Genomic DNA, 22,394 nt, shown 5'->3' on the forward strand with positions numbered 1-22,394 from the left:
AAAAGGGTGTATTTACCAATATGAATGGGTTCGAAAGTCAGCTTCCCCTCATGATCCGTACACCTACTGGTTCCCATAATTTGCAATGGGTGACGATTCACATTGGGTCCCACGAGGGATATGTACACTCGTGGATTCCACCCAAGACTTAGTCACGATCCATTCACTTATAAGATCAAATCCATCAATGCCTTAGCCACGATCCATTCATGAGTTGGAACTGGGTTCATGGGTGACTTGTTAATGTTAGGAGGTAGCAGTGGGTTGTTGGGCTGGCAATTTCACCCGGGAAAGCGGGGATCCGCCCCGCCCCGCCCAGCTTGGGGAGGAGATTCCCCGATTTGAGTGGGGAAGAGGAAGAGGAAGGGGATTTAAAAAATCCCCCGGTACAGGGAAGGGGAGGAGAAGGGGATGGAGTTGGCCCCGCCCCGCTCCACCTCACATTAATGCCATTTTTTTCTTATATTTTTTAAGTGTTTTTTTTTTTGGGAAAACTACTAGAAACTCCTTGGATCAAAACATATCTACAAGATTCTCCCAAAATTTTCATAATTTCCATTAGTACAGTTTTGTCCCTGAAATAGTTTTTTATGTTTTCTTTTACCCATAATCCATTGGGCATTGTCCCTCATTATATTAGTATATTACCTTTAGAAATCCCTAAAATTTCTCCATCGAACCATCACTGTAAGGCAACATTAAATTCTTTGAAAATCTCCCTCCCCCAAATAAAGGCAATATCTCTCTGATGAGTGATGAGATTTTATATGGTGTGCGCTCGTATAGTCCATTATTTTTCAAAAAGTAATGTATGGGCTACGCCATAGGATGATCCAAACCGTCCATTTGATAGGCTACAATTTAAAAGTACTTTACAGGCCACACCATAGATCATACAAACCGTCCATTTGATGGGCCCCAACGTAAATAGATTGCGGCCCAAAAATCATTTCCATAGGATGATTGCAACCCTCCGATCTATAGAAGGTATCATAATATGCAATTCCTCTATAGATTAGAGGGTTGGGATTATCCTATGGAAATGATTTTTGGGCCACAACCTATTTACGTTGCGGCCCATCAAATGGACAGTTTGGATCATCCTACAATGTGCCCATCAAGTGGAAGGTTTGGATCATCCTATGCCTATGGTAGTATGGTGCGCCCATCAAATGGACGGTTTGGATCTTCCTATGGTGTGGCATGTACAGTACTTTTTGGCAATGGGATTGGGAATTAGGGATCTGCTAGGGACTATTGATCAATTAAATGAATCTGAGAGCAACCACCTTTGTCCTCAGGTTAATAAAATGAATAAGACAAAATCTTAGCCTATGTGTGGGTTGTGTGGCTACTCTCACATGCAATAGCCAAGCCGCAACATGCCTGAAGTGATTGTCCCTAGCAAATCTTTAGTTTTAAACCTAACATTTAACAAAGTAAAGTGAGAAAGTAAAGTGATTGTCCCCGAAAGATGCAGGGCGGGGAAGGGGATGGAATGGAGATTAGATATTCCCCATGGGGAGGGGAGGGGGATTCCCCACCATCCCCGCAGTGGGGAGGGGGAAAATTCCCCGCAGAGGGGAAGGAGTAGGGGACCCCAACATCCGGCCCCGACCCGCCCCATTGCCAGCCCTAGTGGGTTGGGATAGTTATACATGTTAGTGGGTTTGTATTTGTTAGTAGTTTGGATGTCAGATGGTACCTAACCGGTACGCTAAAAGCTTCACAGCTGGTGGAACATGTTAAGGTAAGCCCTTCAAACCTTTCTCATACCGGGTGGGTCCTACCCCTAGCTAGCAAACCGTGATTCGGCAAAAAAACAGGACGGCAAAACTCAAAGTTTAATATGGTACTGGTTAAAAAAAAACGTAGTTAAAAAAACGGAAACACAATAAAATGAGTTTAGAATTTTGTCATTTACAAAATATGGTGAGGGTAAAATTGGAATGTTGGCCAAAAAAACGGGTTTAAAACATTTAAAACGCATTTTAAAAGTGTTTAAAACGTTTGCCTTAAAAAGCGGAGTTTTATTCTTCTTTTTTTTTAAACGGAGTTTTGCTAACTATGGTCCTACCAATCCCATACCAAAAGGCCCCCACAATTAAAGCTCACTACAATTCCTTTCATGAAATGATAAGTGCCCCCCTTTTCATTACTTGGGACACCTGGCTACAGTGTATCTATGACTGCAAAGGGGCCAATGTACTTCACTTTTAAGGAATGAAGTGACATGATTGCCACGTACAATGCAGTTGGGTGTCCCAAGCGATGAAAAGGGAGGCACATTTATCATTTCCCTTTCTTTCAAGAATTTACAAATTAATTCATAGACTAATCCCTCAATAGATGTACAAATAATGACACTAAGAGTTCTAACACTTCTATGATGGTCAATTATGACTTATGAGCCCAAGTGTCTTTTATATATATATATATATATATATATATATATATATATATATATATATATATATATATATATATATATATATATATATATATATATATATATATATATATATATATATATATATGTTTAGGACTCAAGAGACCATTTATAGAGGTCTGGAACGAAAACTAGCCGTCATGGTCTCCAAGCAGTCTCCATGGACGCGGTCGTCCGTCGGACTCGCCAATGGGCCAGTCCCTTAGACAAACATCGGTGTAGGGACATGGTCGTTTGACAAGAGTACAGTTCCAATTCTTCCAGAAATTGCACAACTCACTTATGGTTGTTCGTGAGGACCCACGGTTGTCGTCCGAAACCCTGAAATTGTTCTTGCACATATTAAACTTCACCAGGCTCTGTCCAAACTTCTGTGCAATGTTCATTTTTAGCTTAATTACCCTTGTTTTAGTTTCACCCTGGTGGCACTGCCCATATTTACAAGGAGAGATTGGTTTTTACATTCTAGACCCATGAGACATCGATCTTCAACTCTTCAATCTCCTTCGTGTGTCATTGATCACTCTTCATTCCTTGATCTTCATGGATCTTCAAGTCTTTGCGTTTTTTACTCCACTTTCATCCACCGTTCATGATTTGGTCCAAGCTTCTTCAATCTTCAATTTGATATTTTCAAGGAATTTTTAAAACCGCAGTTAAACATATCTAAATTAGATTACATATTGTGTTTTTTGTCATCAAAACAAGAATTGAGGGCATGGCCAAGGTTGAACCCTTGGGCTAACAACACTATAGGTGGCAAAAGGAAGAGGACGCATCATACTCAGAGTAATCTTCGGATCATGTTTCTTGTGTCTCGATCACGATCCATTTCAAATTAGACCATCTATCAAAGTGTCGTATTAATACTCACATTTTACATAATTAAAAGTCCCATAAGAGGGTGAGCGCCAACGTGACCGATAGTTGCGAGGGTGAGCCGCAACGACGATGATGTAGTGGGCTAAGGACAGGGCAACTCATGAATTGAGAGAGATTGAAATCCCAAAGGCATCCCCAGGGGTGAATTGGGTAATTAAAACTTTTGCAAATGTAATTTAATTTTCAAAACTTTACCCTTGTTGATTAGAAATTTAAGACAAACAAAGTAAGATATTACCAATCACCAAGAGAAGCGAGGAGAAAATGAATCATCCACAATGAACACCAACTCTATAGTGGTTCGGTCTATTCCAAAGACCTACTCCACTCTTACAAGTTTATCTTCTTGGGCTCTTTTACTATTCAGGCTCCACAGTACGACTGAATCCGTGGCCTATTTACAACGTCGAGTCTTTAAACTCTCTAAGGGTGACAACCCTTCTTTACAAATGTTGAGAAGAAAGAAAATCTCTCTTGTGCCACTTACTAGGCAAATAATCCAATGATAACACTCTCTCACAAACTCAAAAGGTTACAAGTATCCTAGCTCAAATCCTCTAAAAAAATCAATGTTGCAGAGTCAAGGCTCAAGAGGGTTTGTGATGTCTTTAATGCCAAATTAATGATTCACAAGTTGTTGGTAGGTTTAGTAAATGATACTCAATAGTTTGAAGAAGATTAAATGAGGCATTTAGATAGAAAAAGCACAAAACTAGCCCTTTTTGTACTTCCAACGGCTAGTTCGAAAGCCCAAAAAACTATCTGTTACAAATAATTTTTTTTGAAAAACTAGCTTCGGGCGTCTCTAAGATTTTGGACCCGCAGATAGTTTTTGTTCTTTGTATTTGGGCGCTGGGCCTTGAGTTTCAGGTGCCCGAACAAGCCATTTTGCATAGTATTTAAGGGACTTGTTCGGTCTATTTAGGGGGTCTTATGTTGATTCCTTAGGGTATGATATGCATACTTAGGACGTAATTTGAGCCTTGAATACCACTAAGACATAGAGAGGATTGAGACACATTCTAAAGTATAAAAACACATCCTAGGTTTATGGGTCTTCAACTTGACAACCTTGAGTGCTTGGTGACTTTGGATATTTGCAAGCTTGCTCTTCCTTTGAATTTTCCAACCATGGTTCTCTGTCAATTCTTGATGTGCTTCCCATTCGAGTTGATTGTGAGGTAATCTCACAGTGACCTGAACTTTAACAACCATCCTAACAAGCAACTATTAGTCAATAAGTTTTCAATCAATTTGGGTTTGTGATCAATCAAAATATGGGTGATCATTGAACCATTGGGCTTTCAGAGATGAATGAAAAAAATATTGAATGTAGGAATCACTTGAAAAAAATATATGACATTTTTACTAAAATACCCTTGGAACAATACTTAAAATGATAAAAAAAAAATAGAAGGTATTTTCATAAGATAGTATAAGAAATTCAGATTTATGACTACGACACATGATTCTGTTACTTGTCTGGATCCAACCGGTAATAATTTTGGGTCTTATGATAGGGTTCCAAAATGTGTCCATGGATCGTGGTAATGTGTCTAGACCTTGTCTGCTAAATTTCGGATTCTGATGGTCCGTCGGACCGTCTAGGTCCATTGACACTCGTGCAATCGATTTACTTTTGGATTGGATTCACTTACGTCTTGGTAACTATTTGTTCCTTTCTTAGTGCTTCCGGATCTCATTTTTTGAGTTTGCGTTACCCTCTATTTTGAATCAGAGTGTACTAAGTCTTAGTTATGTTGTACATAGTTAGGACATACGGTTAGGGGATGGGAGAGGGAAGAAACTTCGGATAAGAAAACTTTCATCGAAAAGGGAGAAGATGAAATGTTTGTTGTTAAGCTTCAGATTTTTGACTATTATGAAAAATACCCTGAATAGACATAAGGGCGCGTTTGGATCGCCGGTATAGCAATCAAGAATCAGAATATGATTCCTTTTGCTCAAATTAATGTGTTTGGGTTTGAGCTTGGTAAAGGAATGAGGATACAGCCAGAAAAAATCATGGAATTTTAAGTGTCTTCCGATACCCGCCCCATGAGGTGGTATTCTGATTCCTTCGAGATATCACTCTAAAAAAATAAAAAATGGAAAAAAAAGACACTCCCAAAAAACCACGTCACGCTAAAAAAAAAAAAAAAACCCTCTCCATTTCTTCCATGTTCAAAATCATCACCCTGAATAGATTTTCCAGCAAAAAACAGAAAACTAGATTTCTAAAATAAATTAGAAATCTAGAAAACCAGATTTATGAAATCCACTCGGAAATCATCGGATTGGCTTCAAGAAGCTAAAACGGAGGATGAAGAACCCTAAATCACCTTGAAATTCTATCCCTTTTGTTAAAGTATAAAATAATAAATAACGCCTTCTCTACCAGCTTAAGCTTTTGGAGTAACAAGTTGTTTCACATGGTATCAGAGCAAAAGTCCTGAGTTCAAATCTCCTCGATGTCAAAAATTCACATGCAATGGCCAACCTAAAAGTGGGGCCACATATGCCAACCCAAAGAAAGAGGGGCCACACGTGAGGGGTTGTCAAAGTATAAAAGAATAAATAACGCCTTCTCCATCAGCTTAAGCTTTTGGAGTATTGTTTCACACCTTTCAATTTTAGGTCCATTCGCATAATAACTACCCAGTATTCACTGGGTTACTGGGTTTAAGCTCTTGGTGCGGATTCTCTAAAATTGGAAGAAATCTGCATTGTGTTAGAATTTAAATGGATCTTCAATCTTTTTTTTTCTTTCTTTCTGCTTGAAGGTTATTTTTGTACATTAAGTGCCCTCCATAATGCTCCATCGAATTTTGTGGCTACATCTAGGGCAAGCTCTTAAATAAATCTGAAAGTTAGAATATGGATCCGATGGACACGATTCAAATCTACCTATTGTACCCAAATCCAGTCCATTAATGATCAGATCTTTTAGATCCATTAGGCCGTCTGGCCATCGTGGGGGCGCATAATCCTACAGTGGGGGTGAAAAATCATCTCCCAAAAAACAAAAAAGAAAAAGAAAAAGACTAAAATCTCCCTCGTTTAACCACGGGTAGATTTTAACCCTCCTCTCCATTTAGAGGCGAGTTTAAGTGAGAGAGAGGTGACGCTGCAACTGAAATCCCAGCCGTTGATCCTCGTGCTGCGACTCTCGTGCGAACCTTTTTATCTCAGATCTCTCCTTTCAAGCTTCTGATTTTTCCTATTATTTTTCGAGATCTCGGCACCGGGTGAGTTGATTTCTTTGCTTTCTCTTCGATCTCGTAACGTTTTTGGAATTAAAATTTTGGAGGTTTTGTTACTTTTCGTAATAGATTTGGAATCGGTTTGGTGAGTATAAGATCTTTGATTGTTTAGGGTTTTGATTGGTTTCCTTTACGCGTGTTTAATTTTAGGGTTTTGATTTCATTTGAACCAGCTTCATATACATATTTTGTCAGAACTCATGGGCGAATTGAGAATTGTTTAGCTTTTGATTAGGTTGAGATGATTTTTGTGTGTGTTTTGTTTGAAATCAAGGAAAAGTTCTTTCTTTTCAGACAAATGATCGAGCTTTCTGCGAAATTGTTAGGATTTCCATTCGATTTGCAAAAGTTCCCTCTTTTTTTGTTTTGTTTTTCTTTTCTAATCTTGAATTTACGACATATAGCAGGTTTTATTGTTGAATTCTGGATGTTTGAATTGTCTGGTCTTAGTTTTTTTGGTTGAATTTCACTCTAGGAGAGCTTTCAGATTTTTATGTATGCTTACTGCTTTGATTTATGGTATTTGCAGAGAGTAAATAAGGATCAAGGTATTCTGATCTGTTTTGATTGTTCATGGCATCTCCTGTACCCCCTAGGGTGCCCAGACCTGGTTATGGTCCCCCTAATTTGAACCCTAATTTACAAAGAACACCTGATTATTTATCAGACAACATGCAAAACCTACAAATAAATCGCCCACCAGGTCCCCCGTCAGCTATGCCCTATTCGTCCGGTCCCAGACCGCCACCACCTTTTGCAAACTCACCCTTCTCGTCTTCCTCCTCTTTGACTCCTCCTATGTCTTCATATCCAGCTGCCGCACCAGTTTCTCGACCTGGCCCACCCCCTTCTGGTTTCCCTCGAGCCGCAGCTCCTCCAACCGGACCGCCCCAATCCAGCCCAGCACCAAACTTGGCCTCTGGAAGGCCATCAGTGCCTCCATTCTCTCAGCCTCCACCTTTCGGCTTGAGAGCAGCGCCACCCCAGGGGCCTTTCCCTTCTGCACCATCCATGACAGGTCCCATTCCACAACCATCAATTGTGCAAGGTGCAATGAGTAATGGACCGTCCGTGTTCAGCCAAGGAACTTTACCTGGCGGTCCCCGTTTTCCTTCTGCTGGTATCGCTCAGCAACCACCAGTTGTACCTCCTCCAATGGCATCCTCACCTAGGGCTCCTCCTGGCCAAAGCATACGCCCTTTCCCTGGAAGTCCCCCGTACAATGCTCCATTGGGAGCCCCCTCACAATTGGCCCCACCATCTTTCGCTGCAAGTCAGGGCATGCAATCACCTATGGCTACACCATATGGTTCTCAAATGTGGCAGATGCAATCTCGACCGGTGAGTTTGTTCAAGAATTTGAATTTGTTTTTTCCTTCTGAACTGCTATTGCACTTGTAGACAGCAATTGATTTCTTTAACTGTTCTGCTTGGTAACTTTATACTATAAAATTTCCTAGACTAGACTGCACTAGACTGAAGGATGTATCATGATTCTGAAGACTTCAGGCAGTTGTTTACAGTGTCTCGAAGTCCCAGTTTGATGAAGTAATCTGTGCTTGTGTCTAATGTTGCAGTCACTCCAGCATATATATCTAAACTCTGACTCATTTCAGCCTCTTCTGAGAAACTCATTGTAATTATCTTGAACTTTTTGGAAAAATTAACTCACTAATTTTTTTGTAAACTTCCTTTACAAATTACAATGAGTATGGTATGGAATGCACATGCTCTTGATGCATAGTCATGTAAACCAGCCAGGTAGGTATCTCGGCGGTTTCTTCAAGATGGAGGTGGGGGGTTCCATGCGTAGCATGCACTTGACTAGGTGTTAGGCACCCTGTTCATAACTGAGAACTTGTGTAGACTGGTAGGTGTTCACCTCCAATATGGGGCATCTGTATTTTCTACGTCATTGTCCTTGGTAGGGCGATTTTCATCTCCTAAACTTACTAAAAACTCATTTCCTCCCTCTATGGATAAATTTACTCTAAATAAAAAATGTAATCAATTTTCGATTTTGATTTTTTTGAAGTTCAAATATCCTTTATCTCAGGTGGTTTCTGTCATGTTTCCTTCTTGGGGAACAAGTTTGGAAACACGAATCGAGTCAGAAAAGGGTTGAATGATGAACCAAAGTCATGCAATTATAATATATTGTGTAAAACAATGTTTAAAAGCTTGAATTTGGACAAGAGTATGCCCAAGATAAAAAGGAGTTGACCCGGGTGAGCAAAGGATTGGCAAATTCAGTTTTTCATTAACTTGGGCAAGGCAGGGGAATTTTGATTGACTTGTTAGGCGAAATCTTGGACTGATGAGAACTCAGCCAAGGTAAAAACTAGTCTACTTGGGCTAGTTGATGAGTTGACTCTGAGTTTTTAGACACTGGTGTGTGATAGGCCCTCAAATAGATAGGGTGTGCCCAAAAAAATCAGCTTCCCTTATCTACTCCGTGGGCTTAAAATACAGTGGGGCGCACATTGTTTGGGTGTTCCAAAGCATTCATTTGATGGGTCCTCACATAGATAGGGTGTGCCCAAAAAATAGCTCCATAGGTTCAACCTAACCCTTATATTTGTGGAGGCGAAAAATGGACAGATTTGTGAAGGTTTGTACCCGTCCATTTTGGCCTCCACAAATCGAAGGGTTGGGATGATCCTATGGGGCTGATTTTTTGGGCACACCCTATCCATGTGAGGGCCCATCAAATGAATGCTTTGGATCACCCAAACAATGTGGCCCCCACTGTATTTTAAGCCCACATAGTATTTTTGCCCCCACAAATCGAAGGGTTGGGATGATCTTATGGAGCTGATTTTTTGGGCACACCCTATCTATGTGAGGGCCCATCAAATCAATGCTTTGGATCACCCAAACAATGTGCTCCCGACTGTATTTTAAGCCCACGAAGTTGATAAGTTATCTTCTCCGGGGAGTAGGAGCTCTTCTCTCTCTCTCTCTCTCCCTCTCTCTCTCTCTCTATATATATATATATATATATATATATATATATATAGAGAGAGAGAGAGAGAGAGAGAGAGAGAGAGAGAGAGAGAGAGAGAGAGAGAGAGCGAGCTATAAGATTGTGCGTTTGAGGCGTTATAACGCCTCCCATTGGTTCCGCTATGTGGGACCCAAACATTTAAACCAATGGGAGGCGTTATAACGCCTCAAGCGCCCCGTGTGCTTGCGTGTGTTTGAAAACCATGTTCAAGGTGGCTGCACATTATATTGGTTTTTAGTGTATTTGGTTCATTTTCAGATTTGTCTGAATTTAGGAATCTGCGACTCCTTTCAGGGTGCTCCACTGATACCAAGTTCTGCGCAACCACCGCGAATGTATGGAATGCCACCTCCTCCAACAAATCAGCATCTGCCTCCTGTCCCACCTATAATGGGCCATATGTCTGCATCTGGTGCTTCAATAACAGGGCCATCAAAAATTGATCCCAATCAAATCCCACGTCCCATTCCAAGTTCCTCAGTCATCCTATTTGAAACTCGTCAGAATAACCAAGCGGGCACTCCTCCGGTATGTTTGATTCTTTCTTTTTTCAGAAAATTACTTGCTTTATATGAATGAGGATCAGAACTAGTTTAGAGTCATATTTTCTAAGCCTTCTCTATCTATTGCCAGCTTCTCTCTCCATCACTTCTCATACCACTTGAATTTAAATGTCATAGCATTTCCTTTGACAATTGGAATGCGACTTCTCTAATGTTTTCATTGCTGCAATGTAACCTGTAACTTTTACCTTTATAAAGTCCGCCACAAGTGATTTCATGGTCAAGGACACTGGGAACTGCAGTCCACGTTACATGAGATGTACCATTAATCAGGTATAGTTGCGACTATTTGACTATTTATCATTTTATTTAGTTCTTTCTTTGTATACTGTTATACATCTTCAGACAGTGGATGCCATTTTCTTCAAAATTGAACTGACCTCTTTTTTTTTCTTCTTTTTCTTTTTTCTTTATGTTTCCTTGTACAGATTCCCTGCTCTGGTGACCTTTTGACAACATCTAGCATGCAGCTGGCTTTGATGGTCCAGCCATTGGCCCTTCCACATCCATCTGAGGAGCCAATCCAAGTAATTCATAGATTCACATCTTTTATTATTTTTGTTTACTATATCTTTGCCTTTTATACAAAGGGCTTCTTGATTTGATGTTGGATGTTCTTTAGTTATTGAGTGAAAAATGAGAATCTGAAGTTAACCACTAATGCTATACATCATTATATTGTTGCTATTATTGTTGTTATGAAGGTGATGCTATCTGAGCCTCCATTACCACCTATTATTATTTTCCAGTTCATGTAAAATGGGAAAAATTCCTATAGCAATAAAATGCATCCAGAGAGAAGGCATATTGTAAATTGATTCATCTTCTTCTTTCCTTGTCAAAAGTCTAGATCCCTAGATCATGGAGTTGTGGCATATATTTCGAGTTAATGAAGCATGCACTAGGAGCATCAAATTCTATTTTTACTCCATTCTTGCTTCATATTTAAATTTCCTGAAGGAGAAATGATCTAGAGTTATTAATGAGTTTCACTGTTGAACTGTGTAGTTTATTTGTGTACTAGTGATAATCATATTACTTGTACATAGGAAATTGCTTGCACTTTCTCATTATTTAGTAACACCTCACATGATTCTTCTTTTAGATTGTGGATTTTGGAGAAGGTGGACCTGTTCGATGCTCTCGTTGCAAGGGATACATAAATCCTTTCATGAAATTCATTGACCAAGGAAGGCGTTTCATTTGTAATTTATGTGGTAAGTATGAATAACCCATTAACCAGTGACGTTGTTACTGTTTTTCGAATGCATTTAGTTTTCCCCGGAAGCATATTGATATAGGTAATTTAAAATAATAGCATTTGAAATTGATAATCTACACCAAAAATCATGTCAAAACAGTAGGATAAAAATATTGATAAATAAGGCTCAATTTCAAAACAAATTTTCTACCTAGATTGCTGGGAGAACATTAAGATATTACTGGTATTTGTGCAGAATTCTGCGTTCGAGGACACATAAATAAGGACATTATCATAACATTCATCCGTCTCATCCCCAAAAGGGCAAGTTCCATAGAGTTGAAAGATTTTTGGCCTATAAACTTGGTTCATAGCTTGCATAAAATTATAGCTAATGTTCTATCTCAAGGAAACAAAAGTCAGACCAGGTATCATTTACAAAATTGATACGGAGAAAGCATATAATTATGTGGATTGGGAGTTTATGGATTACATACGAAAGGTATAGGATATGGAGATTGGTGGCAGAATTGGGCATACACGCATGTCTTCGACCTCATCCTCGACTCCCTAGTGGGATTTTCTTGGTAGTTCAAGAGGAACCATACAAGGTGACCCTTTATATCTATTTTTACTCATTTTTATGGTTGAAAGTTTTAGCCTCCTATTGAGTAGTATCGAGGAAAGGGGAACAATCAATGGCACGTAGCAGTTTACATCTCTAATTTACCGATGACATTATATTTAATAGATGGAAAATGGAGGATATAAGAAGCCCTCGATGGTTTGAATTTTTTTAGGATGAAGGTAAACTTGAGAAAGGGTTCAATGATTGGCACCGGTGTGGGAGATGCAAAACTCATAGAGTACACAAAATTGGGATGCAGAAGGGAATACTTATCTTGGTTCCTCGTTTGGGAAACTCATAGAGGACACAGATTTCCCGAAGAATTTCAATTGGGACTCAAAAAGTGCGATTAACATATTGTTGGCCGCTGGGAACAAAATTCTAGGCTGAACTTCCAACCTTCTAAACTTTCAGAAATATATCGTGCGTTTAGTGCCCAATTATAAATCCCACCAGAAGGATTTGAATGCGGCCGGACGTGTTTCTTCTGAAGCCAATTTTCTAAGACAGACATTGTCTTAGATTGTCGATCAAATGGAAAAACTTGTAGATGTCAATCGAAAATGCAAGCAGGGAAAAGACTCCATTCTTGAAGAAATCGTGAATGAATGTCTAGACTCAAGGAAACAAAAGTCAAACCAGATTGGGAGTTTATGGATTTCATACGAAAAGGTATAGGATATGGAGATTGGTGGCAGAATTGGGCATACACGTGTGTCTTCGACCTCATCCCCGACTCCCTAGTGGGATTTTCTTGGTAGTTCAAGAGGAACCCGGCAAGGTGACCCTTTATATCTATTTTTACTCATTTTGATGGTTGAAAGTCTTAGCCTCCTATTGAGTAGTATTGAGGAAAGGGGAACAACCACTGGCTTTTGGGTGAGTAGGAACTCACCTAGCAGTTTACATCTCCAATTTACTGGTGACATTATATTTAATAGATGGAAAATGGAGGATATAAGAAGCCCTCGATGGTTTGAATTTTTTTAGGATAAAAGTAAACTTGAGAAAGGGTTCAATATTGGCACCGGTGTGGGAGATGCAAAACTCATAGAGCACAAAATTGGGATGCAGAAGGGAATACTTATCTTGGTTCTTCGTTTGGGGAAGCTCATAGAGTACACAGAGTTCCCGAAGAATTTCAATTGGGACTAAGGGTGTCAATTTTGGCTCGGGCTCGGAAGCTCGGCTCGAAAAAAGCTCGGCTCGAAAAAAGCTCGGCTCGAATCCTTAACGAGCCGAGCCGAGCCGGCTGGTCAGGCTCGTTAAGCTTAACGAGCCGAGCCCGAGTTAGGCCAGGCTCGGCTCGGCTCGGTCGTTAAGGCTCGTTAAGAATTCAATATATTTAAATATATATATTATATATTAATATATACACTAAAAGGGTTGTCCAGGGAGTGAAAGGGGGAGGCAAAATATGTCACTTCTTTTTTGGAACCCCATTTGTTACTTGGACCACCCCCCTTAGTGTAAAAAGAGTAGTAAAAAAACACTAGATAGGGCTGTCCAGGGAAGATGAGGGGTGTGAAATTAATATAATTCGAGCTCGATAAGGCTCGCGAGCCTGGCCGAGCCGAGCCTGGTTTGAGCCCGAGCCGAGCCCAAGCCCGAGCCGAGCCCAAGCCCGAGCCGAGCCCAAGCCCGAGCTGAGCTTTTGAGCTTAACGAGCCGAGCTCGGCTCGGCTCGGCTCGTTTACACCCCTAATTGGGACTCAAAAATTCGATTAGCATATTGTTGGCCGACGGGAACAAAACTCTAGGCTGAACTTCCAACCTTCTAAACTTTCAGAATTATATTGAGCGTTTAGTGCCCGATTACAAATCCTACCAGTAGGATTTGAATGCAGCCGGACGTGTTTCTTCTGGAGCCAATTTTCTAAGACAAACACTGTCTTCGAGGGCCGATCAAATGGAAAGACTTGCAGATGTTAATCGAAAATGCAAGCAGGGAAAATACTCCATTCTTGAAGAAAAACACAGTATGAAAGTAAGGATTAAAGATCAAGAAAACCGAGAAAAAGGGTTTGAAGAAAAAGGAGAAAGATGCGAAGAAATGTCTGGAACATCTTTGCAAATTATGGGAAAACAAGAGGAAGCTGATTCGTGATATTTGGAGTAAAAGCATGGAGGCAAGGAAAGAAAACATTTAAACTTAAAGCTTTTATTTCGGCCTTCACCTCAGCCATAAGGCCACATACTATTTTTTTTTTGTTTTCATGGATGGTACATTTTAACTCTTTTCTTTTGTAGGTTAAAAAGCCTTGACTATTTAGCTAGAGGCTCAATTCCGATTTCAACTCTTTTTGGCCTAGTGATGGGTTCTTTGATGAATATTTTAGTCCAACTTAATTGGTATGCTCCTATTTCTCAATTATTCAGAGAAACTTAGCCTCTCTGAAAAAGTGAGAGATGAGAGAGAGAGAGAGAGTAGGAGGTATTTGATCGACCGTCTAAGACAATGTGTCTTAGAAAATTGGCTTCAGAAGAAAAACGCTCGGCCGCATCTAAGTCCTTCTAGTATGATTTGTAATCGGGCACTAAACGTGCGATATATTTCTGAAAGTTTAGAAGGTTGGAAGTTTGACATTGAGTTTTGTTATCGTCAGCCAACATTTTTTCAGGTTGATCCAATTTTCAGCCCTCAATTCATCCAATTCTTCTCAACTTGTCAAACATTCTTCTTAAAGAATCTGCCAAGATGGTGAAAAGAAAAAGCGACAATAAATCTCCCTGACCAAGGCCACGAGAAGATTTGAAGAAACCATGAGGCAAACCACTGGCTATGTGGGAGCAGAAAGTGAGGAGCTTATTATTGGCAATACACTTCATTACAAGGAGCTGTTAGGACTTAGGGCTGTTATCTTGCATTTCTGAATTATTGTTGTTTCTGTTTATTATAGCTACAATTTTCTGTTTTCGATCAATTTAAATAAAAGTACGGGCATCTCTTCCGACATTGAAATGCGAGTTTCTGGATGACTCACAGTTGTACAGCTGGAGTCCATGGAAGTTCGGCCTCATAGGAAGGAATTTGGGGTTAGTAATGAGACGACATAACAGTGGGTATGTTGGTAATTTTGAATTAATATAGGTTAATTTTAAAAAAATAAAAATAATATAGTATGCAGTTAATTAAATCAGGGCGTTTGGATACCAGCTTCAAGGAATTTGGGTTTTGTAATGGGACGACAGAACAGCGGGTATGTTGGTAATTTTGAATTAATATAGGTAAATGTTAAAAAAATAAAAATAATATAGTATGTAGTTAATTAAATCAGGGCGTTTGGATACCAGCTACCTGATAAAATTGCTTTGTCCCTCATCAGCTAGTATATGAAATGCAAGCTTCTGGATGACACAGTTGACAGTCCAAGCAGCTAAATCCCACGGAAGTGGGCCTGCCAAGAGACCAATTTGGGGTAATAAAGAGACAGAAGAACACAAGGTATTTTGGTAATTTTGAATTGATATATGTAAAAAGGTTAGAAAACAACAATGCCATTCAAAAAAATAAAAAAAGGTTGGAAAACAACAACCATCTAGGATGCAACTAATTAAATATGGGAGTGCAAATATTAGCTCCTTCATAAAAGAATGCTTTTATAGTTTCTGGAAAAGTAAAATGGAGACAATCATGGAAAGATGGAGGCTGTGTTCATGGGAGATCTCGAACTAAATGCGGAGGTTTGGAAATCCAGGTTGAACGAGCGCTGGGATTGTATTCCAAAATCATTCGGGTGGAGTAAATTTGGTCTACTCAAGGCACTCTTTGATATAAGAAATTTGATTGAATTGAAGGTGCTGGCCCTCCTACTGTTTCAAAACACCACGTGCTAGTCATTGACTCTCCCAACTCGGTTCCCCTTTACCTCGGCCGAGTCTGTGTTTTTCCCTGCCAACTCATTCAAAACTCCTTTTGACTCTTGAGTTATAACAGCGTCAACCAAGTGCTGGGCCGCGCCGCGCAGAGTTGACTACAATGACTAGGACTTGCTTTGACCACGGATTGGCTAGAATCTATATTTTGAAACACTGCTCTTACTTGGAGTTACTAGACCATTTTTGCTCTCTGAGACTCGAGGCCCTTTTTTATGAATGCTTTTGTTTTTGGGTATTCTTTGTCTGACATTCTAAAATAATAAATTCATTGCCGTAATTAGTAACTCCTTTCGACTGTGGAAGTTTACCTGTCAATTTCAAGTTAAGCATCATGCAATGTTTCTTTGGCAGGATTTACTGATGAGACTCCACGGGACTACCACTGCAATTTAGGACCAGATGGTAGGCGAAGAGATGCTGATGAGAGGCCAGAGCTATGTAGAGGAACAGTTGAATTTGTAGCTACGAAGGAATATATGGTCAGTTAAATCTATACAATGCTAGTAAATTTCACATAACCAGCATTGGCTCAGTTAGTTCCGCCCCCTCTATGCTTTTCTGAAAACACTGTTCAAATATGTTAGTAAAGATCAAGGGTATTTAATTAATACCAAAGTTCGCATCTCCTTCAGTTTGATTTTTAGACGTTTTCCTAACATTATTTAAAGCTGTTTTGATAAGTTATGCACATTGAGGTGATAGGATATATAATTTATTACATGCCTCCATGTTATTTACAGGTTCGCGAGCCAATGCCTGCTGTGTTCTTCTTCATTATTGATGTATCAATGAATGCTATGCAGACCGGTGCGACTGCGGCAGCATGCAGCGCTATCAGCCAAGCTATTGCTGATCTTCCTGTAAGTGCTACATTTTGTTGAAGGGTATTTAGGTCTTTACATGTATTGTTGAAGGGTATTATTGTCTTTACACATCTAACCCTACTTTGAGCTCTATCTATACCTCATATCACATGTGAGCTCCCTAGTGGAGAATCTCACCATCTTCTCCGTCACTCTTCTTCTTCCTCTCCTCCATTTCTAACAGATCTATTGTGTTTTCTTTGTCATTCGTACTGGTTTGTGAAAACTGTGATGTGTGCGGTTATCAGATTTTAAGAGCATCTTGGCCATGGAGTAAGGCCGCTTGTATTTTTTCTGATGCAATGTTACTTGAACTCTTTGGATGTTTTTTAATGTATGATCAAGGATTGAAATTTCGGTTTCGGCATCTACCGAAACCGAAATTTAAATATGGCCAAATTTCAGCCGAAATTTGAAATTTCCAAAATTCGGTCCCTACCGAAATCCGAAATTTTGAACCGAAATTTTGGATTTCGGCCGAAATTTAAAACCTTGTGTATGATACAATATGATACCCAGGCATGGATAAGTCAATGTTGGTATGATATGGTGTTTTTTGTATAATCAAGAATACACACATGGATAATATTGTATTAATGAAAACAAGTTTGATTTAAAGATATATTACAAAATATAAAAGCTTCAATCTTTACCGTGTTATGATTTGTAGCGGTCTTGGAATTGTTGATAAATGATGACACATATTTGTCTAATTTGATTTAGTGAGTAATCAAATAAAAGCTTTTTTTCTCATAGAGCCATATTCTCATATACCCACATCGTTTCTATTACCACGGGGACTCTCAGTCTATACAAGTATGATTTTTTCTATTACCAAGGTGACAACAAAACAACAATCCATCCTCGGAACTACATGAGGCCCTCAACACCCCCCCTCAAGTTTAGGCTGAAGGCCTTCAACTTTTAGGGAAAAGATGACAATCATGTCACAACACCTCTCTTAGACATTCCACCAAACACTTAGTGTGCACCTTTGAGATCAAGATAAGTGCCGTGAAAGACAACGAATATAGAGAAGGAAAACAAAGGGTAGGATGGAGTGGATGTGGGGATGAGATCAATAAAGAAATAAAAAATGATTTAGACCATAAAGAAGGAGATTAAAGAAGTAGAAAGAACTCTCAAAGGGGACAAAGATTTAGAAAAGAAAGAGATGTAAGGATTTGGAAACAAAAAAAGAAGGGATTTATGGATTTAGAACAAAGAAATAAGAAAAAAGAAGAAAAAAAGAATGGAGAAGAAAGAATAAGATTTACGGAGAAAGAACAAAAAAGAAAAAGAAAAGAAAGATTTGGATGGAGAAAAGAGGGAAAAGAATGTACAAGAATGGATCTTTTGGGGTTTTCTTATTTTTTTAATGTTGTAGAAGATGAATGGATCTACAAATGGTTTTTACAAGAAGGATTTAGGGTTTAGGGACCCAAAAGAGAGGGTTTAGGGTTTGGATGGATGGATTTGGAGTTTTGGATGGAGATTTAGGGTTTTGGGGATGGTAAAAGGGATTTGGGAAGAAGATTTCTTCCTAAATGGGAATTCAAAAGAGAAAGAACAGAAAGATTTAGATTTTGGGATTAGATATTTGGGGATTTTGGGTTGAGAATATGGTAGAATATGTGGTAGAGGAGGATTTGGGGTTTAGATATGGGATTTTGGATGGGGATTTGGGGGATAAGAGAGCTTACGGCAAAAAAGGAGGGTTATGTGGGTTTTATGGCAAAGGTTAGAGGGATAATGTGTTGCGGGAATGGGGGTGCGAGAATGGAGGATGTAGGAAATATGGGTTTACGGCTTTATGGGCTGCGCATAAACAGAAAGTGACTGTGGGGTTTATCACGCTGATGGGTCATGGGTTATCGAAAAAAAAATGAAAATGCAAGGTGGGTTGTCGGAAATGAGGCTAGGGCTATCGAGAGAGAGAGAGAGAGAGAGAGAGAGAGAGAGAGAGAGAGAGAGAGAGAGAATGGCGTGTGGATAAGGTGGAGAGAACTCTTCTTCTTTCCTTCTTTGTTGAGGATCCAACCTAAAGCTCTGATACCATGTTAGAAACCATGGACATAAGGTAAGAGAGGAGAAGAAGAGGAATGAAGGGATGGAGAGTCTTCACTAAGGAGCTCTCATGTAATATGGTGTATATACAGGAGCCCAAATTGGGGTACATGGTACTGAGACTACAATATCCCTCAACATAGACATAAAGACCAAAGTACTGTCACCACTCTTCAACACCTAGTATTATAGATGAAACAGTGGATGGATATTATTTTGCAAACTCCGAATCTTAGCTGTGAATATTTTTTCGTTAGGCGTTTCGTTTTGCTCAGAGGGTGATACACACCAAGAATAAAACTAAGCATCTAAGTCAATAAAAGACAAGGAATAAGATATCGTGCTAGCTCAAAAAACGTAACAGTAGAATAAAGTAAAACCTCTTAGGCTCTTACCATGAACTTCAACTTCGTAATCAACCAAAGACTCCAAAACTTGTGAGTATTGTTACATCACAGCTTTCTTAGCTAGAGAATCTGCTACATCATTAGCGCTTCATCTCCCCTCATTTAACATGAAGCCTTAAATCTGAAAACCTAGCTTCATCTTATCAAATTTACTTCGCCCTATCTTCATTTCTCTAAAAAATCTCCTTATCATCATCTTTTGATTTGTTTTATAGTTGATTGTACTTCATCCTTATGTATTTGCTTTTAAGAGAAATCTCCTTATTATTATCTTTTGATTTGTTTTATAGTTGATTGTACTTCATCCTTATGTATTTGCATTTAAGTAGGATTTTTAAATTATTGAAATATTTCTTGAACGTATTTTGATGTGTCCTGTGACATTAGTATAAAATATGAGTACAAGAGTCATTGTAAGTGATTGCTGAATCAAATAGTTTGATGTTGCAGGAAAGTCCTCGGACAATGGTTGGAATTGCGACATTTGACTCAACTATTCATTTTTACAATCTGAAACGGGCATTGCAGCAGGTAAACTAGTCAACGATCAGTTCAAATTTTATCGTTCTGTAGCATGGTTTTCTGTGTCTCATTTGTTACTTATTTCCTCCACATATTCAAGCCGCTGTTCAAGCATAATACGCCTGTAATATTTTGCTCACTACGGCCACCTTTGATGATTTCTGTGGCATTTCTGACAGGCAATGTGCTTGATTGTTTCTTAGGGCATCACATTGGTCTGATGGAAACAATGGTTTCTTCATATCCGTTTTTTTGGTAGGTAGGTTGGTTCAGCAGATCAAGGCCAGCAGTAAGCCATCCTGTGGCCCCGTGTTTTCTTATAAATTATGCTTTTTCAAACGGTAGAGATTGTATTAAAGAAGTACAACAAGAAGAAAAAGGAACTTTTCTCAGGGGGCAGAAGCTCCAAGAACAGCATATCAACAATCTCATTTGTGCTCTGGAGGGTTGGGCGGGGGGTGGTGGTGCCGGGGAACAATTAGTGAAAGTAATGCATAATTTTAGGTGCCTATTTGTTTAGTAAATAGTCTGTTACTTTCTTCAATGAAAGAAAAGGAAAAAAGTGTATCAAGGGCATTGTCTTCGTTTATTCTATTCGTAGAGAAACCATCAGCGCTCATTAATAGAAGAAAAAGTACATTAAAAAATGGGAACCCAAAAGAAAAAAAAAAACTAAAGAGACACAGAAGAGAAGCCTGTGGATGAGGGGACTCCATATCAACAATAAAAATTTTTAAACTGTTGATGGTAGAGTTTACAAGTCATGGTGAACTAGAACTGTGTAGAAGTTAAGTTGTTGTAGAGGGTCTCTTATCTAAATCAACTAAACGTTAAGGCACGAAAAAGAGGAATACTTTTCTCCTTTTCCTGACACCTGGAAGTGTGTTGGTCCCATGAGACTATGCTACGTGGGTTCTTTTGAACTGATAAAGTAATCCTTGTCAGACAGGTGTTGGATCCTTGTCAGTCAGGTGTCAGATTCCGAGTTCATGGATTCAAGTGGATTCTAGATTTCTTATATCTTTTTTTTTTCTGAAATATACTAACACAAATTTACATTTATTGTAGGTTTTAGGTTTTATCCATCTTAATAGTAAGGTTTTTATATACCATTAAAAAAAAAGTGACCGAAACCGAAATTTCGCGAAATCTGAAATTTCGAGAAATTCAATATTTTTAGGAAATTTCGGCCAAAATTTCCTAAATGATTAATTAATTAATTTTTTATTGGGGCTCGAATCAGCTTCAAGATTGGGTCCTTAATTCAAGTGTAGAATGTTATGGCCCAGTTGTGAACTCATGAAAGGCTTGTCCAGAATCGCTTTGAGAGAAAAATGAATATTTACTAGAATTAAAAAAAGTTAATATTCTGCCAAATCAACAGAAATAAATGCAGACAAATTCTAGCGAGAGTTGAGACTTGAATGTTTAAAATCCTATTTAAAGTGGCTTCAAACACTCGATTATTAGATGCCGGGAATATACATACACTTCCTCATTTATCATATTACAGAAATTTGAATAAGAATTAAGATTGTCGTTTGGATCTGCCATTCTTACAAGTGAACTGCAAGATAACGATATGAAAGGGGATCTGACTGGTCTGATGTTTGCTTTGCATTTGCAGCCTTTGATGCTAATTGTTTCTTTGCATTTGCAGCCTTTGATGCTAATTGTTCCTGATATACAAGATGTTTACACTCCCCTTGAAACTGATGTCATTGTTCAACTTGCTGAGGTTAGAATTGCAAGTTTTTGATGGTTAGGTTTACAAAACCGTTTTTTTTTTTTTTACGAAGTTTATGTGGCAATTTTACCATTTTCATTCTTAGAAGTTCTATTATCTCTTTTTGAGGATTTAGTGCCGCCAACATTTGGAGCAATTGCTGGAGACTATTCCAACCATGTTTCAGAATAATCGAGTCGTTGACTCTGCCTTTGGTGCAGCTATCAAGGTATAACTTTTTTAAAGGTCTATAATTGAAGTTTTGTTTAAGATGGGGTACCAACTATCATGTTTACTAGAATACTCACTGTCTCCAATTTAGTTTGGTGCATGCCATTCTTATTTTGTTAAGATTCTTGCTTTGAATTGTTTGACATGATTAGTTCTATTTAACATAAATTAACACATACAATTCACTTATATGAACATTTATGCACTTGTATGGACATCATGCATAAATTCTGGGGCAGTAATTGATCACAATCATAAAAAAAGATTCAACGAAGCCTTATTATTATTTTTTTGAAATAAATTCAACAAAGGCTTATTTATATTACAATGTTCTAAACACTGCCTGTCCGACCACTGACTCACTGAGTCAACCCATTTTTGGCACTGCCAAGTGATTCAAGAACTTGAAGCTGAGCTTGTTCTATTAAAATTTCATTTGACTCAACCGAGTTAACTGCCCCTGGCTGCTAGGCGAGTCCTTGTCTGAGTCAGAGTTCTAAAGCATTGATTGATAATCCATTGGCTTGCTTATTTTATGTTAATACCTTCGGTTATTTATCTTTCAGGCTGCATTTTTGGCAATGAAGTCCACAGGAGGAAGACTGCTTGTATTTCAGTCAGGTAAGACTCACCATTTTCCCTTCCAGGCTCTGTAGCAGATTAAAATCATTGTTATGGATGTTACATTTTACCTCTTTATTTTTTT

The 22,394-nt window shown here is 38.8% G+C and overlaps 1 protein-coding gene across 1 annotated transcript in view; it reads left to right on the forward strand.

The window, feature by feature from the left end:
* The first annotated feature begins 6,423 nt into the window (after nt 1–6,423).
* The window catches only part of LOC143860030 (protein transport protein SEC24 C-like), a 34,358-nt gene continuing 18,387 nt past the window's right edge, over nt 6,424–22,394 (forward strand). The window contains exons 1-12 of the mRNA XM_077370536.1: nt 6,424–6,579; nt 7,124–7,935; nt 9,896–10,129; nt 10,363–10,437; nt 10,593–10,691; nt 11,270–11,381; nt 16,224–16,351; nt 16,613–16,732; nt 19,660–19,740; nt 21,392–21,469; nt 21,594–21,686; nt 22,255–22,309. Of these exons, the coding sequence (XP_077226651.1) occupies nt 7,168–7,935; nt 9,896–10,129; nt 10,363–10,437; nt 10,593–10,691; nt 11,270–11,381; nt 16,224–16,351; nt 16,613–16,732; nt 19,660–19,740; nt 21,392–21,469; nt 21,594–21,686; nt 22,255–22,309 (1,843 nt within the window). The 5' untranslated portion in view covers nt 6,424–6,579; nt 7,124–7,167. The remainder of the gene's footprint in view (nt 6,580–7,123; nt 7,936–9,895; nt 10,130–10,362; nt 10,438–10,592; nt 10,692–11,269; nt 11,382–16,223; nt 16,352–16,612; nt 16,733–19,659; nt 19,741–21,391; nt 21,470–21,593; nt 21,687–22,254; nt 22,310–22,394) is intronic.

Source organism: Tasmannia lanceolata, unplaced genomic scaffold, assembly GCF_043159265.1.
Source record: "Tasmannia lanceolata isolate RefF3 unplaced genomic scaffold, GAP_Taslan_0.1 ptg000037l, whole genome shotgun sequence".
Taxonomy (NCBI): domain Eukaryota; kingdom Viridiplantae; phylum Streptophyta; class Magnoliopsida; order Canellales; family Winteraceae; genus Tasmannia; species Tasmannia lanceolata.